The 12,811-nt window shown below is 33.9% G+C and overlaps 1 protein-coding gene across 6 annotated transcripts in view; it reads right to left on the reverse strand.

Moving 5' to 3' along the window:
• The window catches only part of NKTR (natural killer cell triggering receptor), a 41,731-nt gene that overhangs the window by 11,563 nt on the left and 17,357 nt on the right, over positions 1-12,811 (reverse strand). For 4 of the 6 annotated variants that reach the window (XM_062568732.1, XM_062568730.1, XM_062568734.1 and 1 more), the window contains 5 exons: positions 4,519-4,548; positions 3,520-3,665; positions 2,263-2,488; positions 1,521-1,676; positions 155-242 (listed from right to left, as the gene is read on the reverse strand). In XM_062568732.1, coding sequence (XP_062424716.1) covers positions 155-242; positions 1,521-1,676; positions 2,263-2,488; positions 3,520-3,665; positions 4,519-4,548 — 646 coding nt within the window. The remainder of the gene's footprint in view (positions 1-154; positions 243-1,520; positions 1,677-2,262; positions 2,489-3,519; positions 3,666-4,518; positions 4,549-12,811) is intronic. The other 2 variants (XM_062568733.1, XM_062568731.1) reach the window with 1 other exon arrangement.

Genomic DNA, 12,811 nt, shown 5'->3' on the forward strand with positions numbered 1-12,811 from the left:
AAGCATTTAAAATGAACTACTTTCTAGCTTAGAAAGTTGAAGAGTTGTAATCTATAGCATGTCAACAATAGTTAAAATGTCAAAGCAGCCTTCAAGAAAATTCACCCTTATGGTCAGAGAAGGGGTTGGGAGGGAAGAAAGAATATAGACGTACTATTGTGCCTCTTCCTTTAATTTTTCGTCCCGATTTAGAGACTGATGGTTTCTGGTCAGTCAGAACTGGTGCAGCATCAAGATGCTTCCTAAATACATTAATAAAATATGAGCTTAGAGTGCAAAAAGCCATACAAAAATTTTTAACAAACTTAGCAGATTCAGTTAATCATACAAAATATTCATCTTATATTTTGATATAGTGGAACTGAGAATTCAGTGAATGGTACTTTAAGAAGCAAGCAACAAATAGTTCTGCAATGAAAGGAAATCAATACATATTGACCTTCATCCACCTGTGTTGACTATCTCCCCTCCCAACATGATAAATAAATGCTAACAACCAACTCTGCTGCAAAGAACTTCAAAGTATTATGCTGATGCAGTGCATGACCTTTCCAAAAATGTTAATTTGTGGTTGGCACACAAATCGTGAAGATGACACCAACAGAATAGTTTAAGTATCTCAGCAGCTACACAACAATGCCAACAGGAGTCTCAGGTAGTCCACAAGTTTTGAAAGGTTGCTTCTCTCAAACAACACGAGGCAATTCAGTATTCCTTTTTATATAGTTTGTTTGATGTGCTTGAAAGAAACTCTAGAGATATAACAAGTATTATTTTAAGAAAAGCCTTACAGGAGAGTATACCTCTAACATTTTATTTATTTATCCATCCATCTATCTATATATCTAGAGAGAGAGGGATGGAGGGAGGGAGGGATGGAGGGAGGGATTTATATATTGAAGAGATTTTAGAGATGACTGGTGATGTGTTACATTAACCCAACTGACTCCAAAACTGAGAAAATTTGACAGAAAAGAACGCAAACTGAATGAAATTCAGTAGATGTGCAAAGTTCAAATTGAAAATAAATTTGTAAACTCATGACTTCGTCTCAAACAAAAAACCCTCCTATTCTCAAAAATCATACGCTGCTTGTAAAATTCTAGTTGACTGATTGATTTTGAACCAAAATTTCTCTTTTGGTATAAGAAAGATGCAGACTCACCTCTCCAGTTTAACCTTGCCTTGCAATCCAATATTTGCAATGTTTTATATCATAGAATTTATTCCAGAATTACCAAATAATCTTTTTGCATCATCTGAATATAAGGTTATTACATGTATGATCCTTGAAGCAAGCTAAATCATTACATTTAACAATAAAAAAACACCCTGATCCAGGTTGAAAAGAAAATTCCCGGGAAAATCATAAAAAAGATAGCTAAATTACCTTATTTAGAAATTCTGACTACAGTCATCATTTGGTTATCAGTGCTAGCAATACAATGTTAGTGGGAAAATTTTACTTACAGTTTCTACTAAAAAAAGCTAACATAACAAGAAAACTCAGTGTTCCTTACGGTTCAGGTTCTACGTTGACAACAGGCACATCTCTTCTCAGCAAAAATCTGTTTTCAGGCACTGGGGGAATTTCTTCAGGACGTACCACAGGCTTGTCCCTCTTTGTGCTAACATCGATTGCTTTTTCATTTACATCACTCTTGTCAGAAATACTGCTACAGAAAATAATTTATAAATCAAAATTAATTGGCAACTGAGAATATCACCACTTTTCAAAACAGATTACCAAAATAAGCCCACATGATGCTTTAGGCTTTAAGATGGCTGCAGAACTGATTTGTGTTTCATCATTCCTTCATTTATTTTATGCTAACACCTAAAGGGATGATGGTGCAGTATTATAGAAAAAGGCTCAGCTCTCGCTTCACAGTTAAAAATTTTGCCTTCCATTTACCAATTGTCATAGAATACTTACAAAAATATAATCAACTATAAAATCAAAGACCACTTATTTGCATGCCTCACTTCTCACACAGAAATACTTAATCTCAAATACTTCAACACATCTAGATGCATTTATTTCAAAGTCACTATTAGCTTCTATTTACCAAAATTAACTGATCTGTTTCACATAAAAATTACACAGCAATCTCTGCTTTAATTTGTGGGGTTTTTTTAAAAAATCAAAGCAGCCCAAACTTACAGACTATCACCTTCATATTTATTGTATGACTCCTTCATGAAACCAAAGTAGTATTACTCAAATTTTTCTGGAATTCTTAAATTTAAGACACTAGTCACCGTCTTTGGTTTGAGGTTCGCTTGCACCTCGGATCCTCTTTCTTCCTCTCCTCTCTTCTTCGTTTCCTTGACTGTTTAGTTTTAGCTCTTCTTTTACGCTTTCTTCTTCTACTTCTTTCATTTTCAGTTTCACTTTCAGACGAAGTTTCTGAAGAGCTTGATGCACTGGAGGAGGAGGAGTCTGAAGCTTCTGAGTCAGAACATACTTTTCTCTTCTTCTCCAAAGCTTAGAAACAGATAGCATTCCAGTTTTACAGTGCATACATATTCATATATACGTATTATGTATATACACAGCACAAAATAAGTGTGTGTGTGTGTGTGTGTGTGTGTGCATGCACATACACACATACACACACACTGCTGCAGAAAAGCACGGTGCATAGACCATGAACAGGTTTAAGGTCATTATATTAAGCACAATAATAAAAATTTCTATGATTGTGTCCAGCCTAAACCCCTATCAATACAATGATTAAAATATTTTTTTCAAAGAGGTTGTTGGGGAGGATGGGAAGGGAACCTTCAGCTGTTATCAAGTGAGCTATAGAAACTTCCATCCACAACTTCTGCCATGTAAGAAGATGTACCACTGCAAAGCTAAAACATTTATCATACACGGTAGGTTTATAATAAATTCAACATTAACATATGCCAAGACAATACAAAGAAAGGCTAATAAGTATAATTTAAGAGGCTTTTCCTCCTCCACTCTTCTTCTTTTGAAAATATATTTCAAGTTTAACACTGAATTCACATTTTGAGGTTCTTCCCACAATATACAGATGAGCAAAGATCATTCATAGTAACAAAACTTCAATTTCTTCAGACAACAGCGTATCAGTTGAAGAAAGTTTATGAAAAAGTTCATCTCGGCCTCAGTTATGTACTTCTCATTTCTAAAACTCTGTCATCCTCTCCTTTTTGCATCCTCATACTTCTGTATTATTTATTCACTGACTCTCTCTCTAGGAGATAAATAACCACAATAACTTTGAGGAAAGTCAAATCTGGAGTAAAAATCCCAAGGAAAAAATGAAAAAAGAAAATTATGTTATAATTCTATACACACTAAAGATATTAACATTAAATGAACTTGCAATAAACCTTGTCTTTAAGTCTCTGTGCAGTTTTTAAAGCTTATGTTTGGGTCTGCATTTTCCACTCCGTTCTTCCTTAGCATGTCACATTAACATAGAGCACTAATTAGAAGAGGACAAGAAGCAGGCAGTTAACTTCAAGTACATGCATACTTACCATCTTTTGCTGATTTTGTAACAAGCACCCCACAATCAATAACTCGTACATCTGCATAGGGCCTACTTGCAGTGTCAGTTTTCAGATTTTCTATTTGTTCTATTACTTCAAAACCAGAAATCACCAGTCCAAAGACAACATGCACACTGCAGAAAAAAAAGATGTGGAAAATATGTTTACAATTCTTTTCCAATGAATTCTTCAGATTAAAAAAGTCACTCTGAAATAGAAACATTCAGCTTCATTGGCATCATCTGGCTCTTAAAATAACATACTTTTAAAGTAAGATTGTTACCAGTTTTACATTTACAACAATGTTAAGATTTCATGCAAGGGGAAACAAAGTCCTCTCTGGTTCAATTTTAGAGAAATGTTTGCTGATGACCTGTTTACACTGCCTGTCTAGGAAAGCAAAATGACATCTAATCCATTTTTCTATTTTCAAAACTTTGTGCAAGAGAATCTGAGGACAGTAAATCAAGAAAGCACATAAGTATATCTTTTCCCATAGAATGAGCATTTTAGGTCAATACAAACTCAGCACACAAGTTCCCACTGACATGTCAGGGATAGTTATAATTGAGGTATGCCTAATTCTGTTGTATCTCATCACATTTCTCTTTTCTTCCTCCTTTGTCCCAAAATTAGTACTTCCAGGAAGGATTTTGAGGATAGGGTGTATGGAAAAAGTACTATCCTAATATACTAAATACAACAATTTCAACTCACTGATTTATTGGCTGAGAGCAGCAAACAAATTTAAATAACTGTTAAGATTTAGAATCTTTCAAGCTTTTGACTAGGTTTAGAAAATAAATTATGATTTGAAATTTTGACAAAAGAACAAAATAATCTTTTGTTTTCTATCTGGTTCTATTGTACAATCTTTCATGGAAATGAGTATTTCTTTCTCCCTTCCTGTCTACTTTCAATATGATGAAGAATCACAAACAATCTTCAAATTTTAATCAGCATTTGAAAACTATAAAAGACCCTTACCCATCAAGATGAGGAGCAGGTTTTGTTGTTCTGTTTGACAAACAGCAAGATGGTAAGATGATAAAAAAAATCAGGGAGTCAGGTGAAGTAAGAGTAGAATGGCACAGAAAAAAAATAAAAAAGTGAAGGTAAGACAAAAAACAGTGAAAAAAATCAATTACATATAAGGAAATAAAAGCCTTGCAAATTACATACATACACCCTTTTTTAAACCTTTACATGACATTTAGTTTTAGCTAACTGTGCACACTTGAAAGTGCAACCAAGTATCATTACATGCATGCAATAATCTCCATATAAATGTCTTTAAATAAGCACTCAAAAACAACATTTTTAATCACAAAAGTACGAGTTTACAATAAATACTGGCTAATTATTGCAATTTAAACATTTCTGTAATTATAAGGTCACTTAAAAATCAGTTCTATTAAAAAAAAGAAAAGGAAAACAGTTATAATACATGAGAGATTCTTTGCTTGTCTCTTTTTCTTGCTTTCTTACTCTCCATTTACTTGATTAGCTTCATGACTCAGAATACAAAGCAATAAATCTGTATTTAACCACCAAGACTACAGCACTTCAGCTCATAAGCTCACAGGCTTCCCTAAAGTAACAGCAGCACAATGCAAGCAGACAGTATATGATACTCTACAGTTTCCATGATGAATTCAGACTTCCCCTATTTTTTGCCTTCCCATATTTAGCTGTTTCTAGCCTGAAAGGGAAATCCCAGTGCATTACATTTTGTACATTAGCCTAAGAGATGTCTGATGAAACTAAGCCAGATTTCTGACTTGACTTCAAATACAAATACTCAATGCTGTACATCTATAATTACACATTAAGATTCAAGTTTATGATAATGATGCTATCACCTGGTACCTTTCTAAATCCTTTTCTAGTGAAGGAAATAAATTACTTCTGTATTCAGAAACATTCTCACAACTTTTTCATCTGAGTTCTATATGCTAGCCTATATTAATGTTGCAGTGGGAACCAAACTATATGGACAAATCTAAGTGACATGAGAACTTGCATTAAACTTACATATGGAGCAGGGAGGGAAAGGAAGTCAAGGTGATTTGCATTTAAAGTTAGTTAATTAATTACTTAAAAATATTTTTCCACTCTCCTCCATGGTCACTGATTTGTCTTTCTAGCCTTTTTCTGCTCATCTCCCTTAAAAAATAATCACAGGGTCTATCTATCATTCAGACGCTTTATCTGAATTTGTAACAATGCAAACTTGCGATAATGAAGCAGTATTTTATTATATATATTATTATACATTATATTTACTGAAAAGCTACTTTTAAGCATATACCGTCACTCCAGTTTTGAGCTTCTAGATCACAAAAGGCTTTAGTGTTAGAAAGCATGCTGGAAGATGGAACAGCAAATCAGGAGTGTTTACACTCCAATTTTGTTAAGCTCCAAACAGCCTTTCCACTTCTGTAATATTTAATATTACAGAAAACTTCTCTAGTTTAACACCAGGAAAGAAATTGCATCGAGAAGATACTTTATTTCTCTTAATAGTACTTTGTGTACTTGGTTTTTCTCTTACCAATACAGCATATTGCACACAGCATATTGCTACAAACAGAAAATTTGTTACAGCTTTTGAAGTTCTATAAGCCAAAGTTAACTGCATTAACAACCTGCTGTCGAGTAAACATTTTAAGCGGGCTTAATATAAAGCTGATTTGAAGTAGTGAAAATAGAAGAAGGTTACTTCAGTGAAACCAAAAGCAAACAAATCTTAGCATTTAGAATTAGCTAGAGAAAGCAACAGGTTCAATACACTTGATACAAATGCTGTAGTAATGTGCTCCTGCCATGCTGCAGCAGCACTTATAAACCAATTCAGCAAGTTACCTGAGCATGTACTTTCTTTAGACTAGTCCTCAAGGAGCAAGGAGAGGGACAGTCAGTAGCACTAAAAGCCATTTAGAGGTTTCTCTGATTACACTGGCAATTTGATAGGTAAAATGGCTAGAGTTTTCCTCATTTACTTGTTCATGAAATGAAAATCATTAGGATAAAGTTTTCCTCTTGGGTAATGCTTTCTCCAAACGCATGAAAAGGAGTTAGGTGACTTAACAGACTTCCTGTGGAAAGCAGAAACCTAACTCCTCATTGGGCCTTTGAAAGTTTTCTCATCTCAAGGTTATAGTTGTGACATTAGAATTATCCTGCAGTCATTTCCACTTTAGAAGACCACTTAGTTGTGTGCTTATGTTCCGCCTGTCAATTCTTAAGCATTTACTTTGATATCAGAACTTCACCAGGAGAAAACCTACCTAATACTTTTGCATTTAGAAACTCAGTTATGATGAGTTCCTCCCAAGAAATAATATCTATAGAATTGCTTTAATAAAACAACTTTTATAGTCTAAAATACTCAAAATCTACTTCATAATATACACTATCGTCCAAGTTATTTACAGAAAGACAGATACCTTTATTCTCTCAAGATTAAGGTAAATTGGTTTGATACTGCTGAGGAGGAGAGTATCTTTTTGATAAAAAGCATGTTATCGCCCACCCCCAAGAAACTCAGTCCTATTAAAAGATTCAATGCATAACAATATGATCAGAAAGACAAGAAAGATAAAAACAGAAAGAGAAAAGGAAAGGACACAGCCTTAGAGGAATGAGACATTACCTTTGGAGCGCACGATGTAACACTGTTTCTGTAAATTTTACACAAAAATGGCAGAAATAAATTGTAATACATTTTCAGACAAAACTGAGTCTATGTTTTATTAAACACAAATTTTAAATTAATATTAATCAATTTGTATGCAGAACAAGGATGCCTAAAAAGAGGGCTCTAAATTTTCTTTAGAATATCAGGCACTTTGAAAACTACCGTAAGTTTTCCTTAAAAACAAAAAAACCTGAAGACATAACCTGCTTGCATACCCTATTACAAAAGATAAGCCATTAGAAAAGAGAATCCTCCCATTCCCTCTGAAAGTCTCAAACCAGCAAAAGTGCTAGAACACATGCACAACGTTAAGCAAATGAATAACTGATTTCAATGAGATTATTCACATGCTTGCAGTTATAAAGGTGCTCAAATGCTCTACTGAAGCCGTTCCTAAGTATATACTTTATAGGATGGCATCCCATAATTGAAACATTTAGATTTACAAATGAAATGTGTTGTAAGTCAGTAAGCCACAGTTTAAGTTCCACAGATGTCTAACATCTTCCTTTTATTATGAAACTTTTCTAAAAATAGGAAAAATAGGTGCTTTTTCTAAAAAAAGAGAGCGAGCACATGCACCAAAATTCTTTGGTTTTGTTCTGGTTTAATTCTCAACAGAAGTGTTGTTTCAAAAACACATCACCAGTTAAACCTTAACTGTACTTTGTCTTCTACATAGACCAGCAGTTTTTAATTATCTGTCTGCATATCTGAGCAGAGAAATGACGGGTTTGTAACTTAAGACATATTCAAGCACCCTGTGAATAATTCTGTGCAGACTGTACTTTTTACAAACATACAATCAAGCCAACAGAACTGCTTGCATGTTAGGTGTACATATACCAGTTTATATAACTTTTGATCACAGATCAAACATCAGCCCCTTTCATTTGAAACTCTTAGTGCCCCTTTAAATAACTGTAAACTGCAAAATAACCAGCTCAAAGGTATTTATTCACAGTGGAAAAAATCACTTTAACTCTTGATTGAAAAAAAAGTCATGTTTTAGGACATTGGTAAGACTTAGAAATGAACCACTACTAATATATTGATAACATTCAGAAAGTCACTTGTAAAAACAAAACCAAAATCCTCACAATTGATATACCCTTTAACAATTCAAAGAGGCTAGTTCATTTGAATTCAGTAACCAGGCATGACAGCATACATAAAAAAAAATAAAATAAAACCAAAGAAAGATATCTAGTCTTCATCAAGAATTCTTCAAGCAGTGCTTGAGAGACATGTTAAATTGACAATATTCTCAATATGGGGGAAAAAAAACCTCACAGCAACAGCTGAACCACCTCAATTTAAGTAAAACAGGAACTCCAAATGTTTGCACTGGTTAGAAGCAAAACTCTAGCACTGCTCCAAGTTGTAGTAAGGATGGATTCTCAGTAAACTAACTGATTAAGTAACAAGGTAATAAGTTAGTTATTACACAAAGCTTCTAAATGACAAAGAAGTTGGTTACTAATTTTTTCTACCTCCTACTCCATTTCCTCTATGCTTCATTCTGCACATTCACATTTCTACCTTGGTAGTAAGAGTAGCTTGACAGATTTTGACATGACTTAAGAGAAGCAAAGTTAAACACGTGTTCGTAGGATTAGTATGTTCATGTATTTTATAATACTTTATATACACATTTGTAGTATTTTCAGAAGAGTTGCACTTATTTCACACTGCAATTTTCCTTACTAGCAGCTTGGGTATAGCCATAGGGACAGCGGAGGGCTCTCAAGAGACAAGGCACCTTTGACAGCAGAATTTATCACTCAGGAACATCATTGAACACTGTAACAGAGCCCCTGAACTGGAACATCCTAGCCTAGGTTGACAATCTCGCTGGCTCTCAATCACGCACACATACAGTCATGTCTGTGCAATATTATGGGGCAGGGGAGGAATGCATCCAGATCAAGTCAAAACAGGCATTGAAATATACAGAAAAAGAAAGATTATTCCAATGTTCCTCCTGTCAACCTCTATCCTATTCTAGAAATTCAACATCCAAACAACAACAAGGAATGAAAAAATTAAAAAAGATTCTAAACTCTGAAGATATTTAGAAAACTTGCTAGATAACTGAAGGTTCTGAAAGAAGTTATTCAAGGAAAGAAGCAACTTAACAGTGGTGCTACCTGAGAACATAAATAGCTAATTTGTGAACTGGTCCTCTACAATTGTCCATAACACAAACTTATACTAAAATGCTACTGCACATCCCTTTGGGTACACAAAGTGGAAGTTTCAATATTTCACAAATCCAAATAGTAAGAAGGGACAGACTGTGTATCCTTTGTTAGATTTCAATAACATTTCCTTCTACCTAGGAAAGGTTTCTCAGACACACGTGCAAATGGGCTTGGTATGTTTAAAGTGTGTGTACGTGAAAATCATAATCCTGTCTATGGTAAATAATTCTCCTTTCAATCTAATTGTTACTTCTTCTCAAGTAAAAATAGTAGCAAAAATTAGTCAATGAGCTCATTTGCAGCACTTCTGACAAACCGGCACTCTTCAGTCTACTTCTACTACCAATGCTTTACCTTCTTTCTTCTCAAGCTCACCTCTCTGAAGCTTCCTAACATTTAACTACCTTTTTCATACCTATTTCTCTATTGTTGCATACAAATGCTTTGATAAACTCATCCATGTCTGAGAAATTCCTGACAAATCGAAGAAAACTGCAGGTATTTTAGAACAGGTCAGATGCTTGTTTATATCAATGGTCCTGAGCTTCTATTGTAAATAAAACTGACCACTGGAGCTCAAATTTATGATCTTTGAACAATGCATAAAACACTGTCCTGTACAGTGAGCGTATTAACAATGTGGTCTGTCAAAGTGGTATTTGCTGCCTGTTAGCTTCTGTAAAGACTGGTGATTCCAAATATGCTAAGCAAGGAAAGTACTTTTGACTGAGCAAGTAATTGTTATATGCAGGATTCTTAATATTATTTTAACTCCAACTGGACAAATACTATTTAAAAGAAAGTAAATTGAAGCACCCTTCATTTGCTACAGATTAAGCACACATATGATAGAGAAATATAGAACTGTTTTCCCAAAGACATTTATGGACTATATAAAAAAATCTAAAATTAAGAATTCAAACGGAGATGAACTATTTCCCTTTCTATAAAACTATTTAATAAAATTAAAGACTGATAATACCCACTGAACATTTTCACCTAACTTCTGTTTACATGTTTGAAGAACACTTTTCTTACTAATAAACTACGGAATCACTGAGCATTCTTTTTGAGTATAAGAAATACATTTTGATTCCAGTTTGAAGTACATCACTAAAGAAACTTAGATACATACTGTATTCCCTAAAGTAATCAGACAAATGTAACCAAGAGTAACTGCTATGATGTATTCCATTTTAAAGTTAAAAATCAGAAGCAATCTGTCTAGATAAAAACTTTAGTAGTTGTTCCCTGCTTTGAACCTCAAATACCATAGTCTCCATGTTATGAAGAAGAAAACAAGTCCTACTCCTGGAAAAACAAAACAAAACAAAAACCATCCCACCCTCCACACAAGATGACACTGTTGCACTGTGTTGCCTACTATCCATCCTTGTCTCTATATAGTTTATCAAACGGGAACCTGCCTTTGCAGCAGACTGGACATATACACATGCATCTGCTTTCTGAGCAGTGGCTTCCACAGAGCTTTTGTAAATGTACGCATCTCTAGGACTGGAGGACAAAGCTAAAATTCAGCTTAAATGTATTAACTTGAATATCTTAAATACAGGTATCTGCAGGCGAGCCAGGCATATCAACTAGTTAGGGAGTGAGGGCCCACATTTAAATGCCAAGATATGGGCAACTTGCGCCTTTTGAGCTGCACTACTGTATCCTGCCCGGTGTTACGTTTAGATGTCTTACCTCTGACTGAGTTCCCAAACTGTAAAAATTCTCTCCTAACAGCGATTTGAAGAAAAAGGCAGAAGAAAGAACTTTTGAAGAACACCTGCATCTTTAAAAATACTTCTAGGTTTGATGGAAGTATTTTTAAAAAACAGTTCATTTTGTTGTTGCATGTAAATTACAATTTAGCATTTACTACAGCCTCACGTTGTTTCAGCACGTGGGGAGAGATAGGGTGTTTATGTCTGTTAGATCTAATTAAACAAGTTGAGGCTACCAAGCATAGGGGGAAACAGAAAGACATTTGAATTAAATGCAGAGGAGAAAAAGAAACTTTAGAGCCCTCAAACAACAGCTTCTGGATTGAGGTGACATTATTAAGTTTTCATGTATATTGTTCAGATAAGCTTAAAAATGGAAAATTGTGACAAGAGAATCGAAAGATACACCAAATAATAAATAGCGAAATAATGCCTTGCAGAGAGCTTTTTAAGCTACAGTTTTATAGTTATATTGGTGTGTGGGTGTGTGAGTGTATTTTCAGGTTTACTCTAATGAAAAATGACATTTCAAATTTGGTTTGAAGGTGAGAACAAACAAGCTTTTGAAGTTTATTTTACAATTTTATCTCTACAGAAAGTCAGAACAGCAGCAACTGTGAAAGCCTTCCTCTTAGGTTCCTACTCATTTTCCATTTTTAGGACATTCTTTTGGAAGAGACCCAAAAATGTCTCTTATCTGAACTTTAACATATAATGAATTTTTTCTTTTCAAGCAAAAAAAAAAATCATAATATATTTCAGGACAATTTAATCCTTTACTGAAGACAGTGAAGCGCCATTCATTCTTATCCCTCAAGAAAGATGGCAAAGAAAAGAAAAAGATTTCTTTTTTCTTTTTTTTTTTAATAGTTAAGCATCTACACTGAAGTTTAATTTTGAAAATGCTAGTGTTTTATCACAAGGAAATTTCTTTTCAATAAAATCCCGAAGTTAAAGATCTTTTCAAATAAAAACTGTGACGCATTAATAGAAAAAACTTTAAAAGAGAATTAAACCAGATGAATATTCATATAAATATTAGCAGGTTTAAAAATGCTAAGGTTGAACCTAGAATACAAAAAATGCTAAGGCTGAACCTAGAATACAAAAAATGCTCTATCCAAAAGACCCTGAATTGTTTCAATGTTTAATATTTACTCATAATGGACAGTCGTGTTTTTTTTTTTTTTTTTTTTTTACAGTCTAACAAACTATATCTATATACTAGAACAGAATTTTTAATTAATATAGGAAAATCTGACTTTCAGCACATATTTTACACAGTATTAGGACCCAAAGAATTGTTACATTCATCTGAACAGCACTACACAGCAATATGTAAGGCATTTCAAGATAAAAAACACTCCAAAAGGAAAAAAAAAAAAAAACTATCCCCTCCCAAACAAAAAACCTCAATCACATATCACTACATTTTAAAGCACATACACAAACCTTACAGAATCTCTACCACAGATCTAACTGCCTTCAGTATACAATGCTCTGTATGTAATTCACAGTTAATTTGCTCAGCTGTAGTTGGTACACACAAAGCAAGAGAATCTATTTTCTGGACACTAAGAACATGTAATAGCATAACCCAGTCTTCTAGGGTAAAAAAAAACACAACAAGAAATATCCACAAAATA

This window comes from Rhea pennata, chromosome 2 (genome assembly GCF_028389875.1).
Source record: "Rhea pennata isolate bPtePen1 chromosome 2, bPtePen1.pri, whole genome shotgun sequence".
NCBI classification, from domain to species: Eukaryota; Metazoa; Chordata; class Aves; order Rheiformes; family Rheidae; genus Rhea; species Rhea pennata.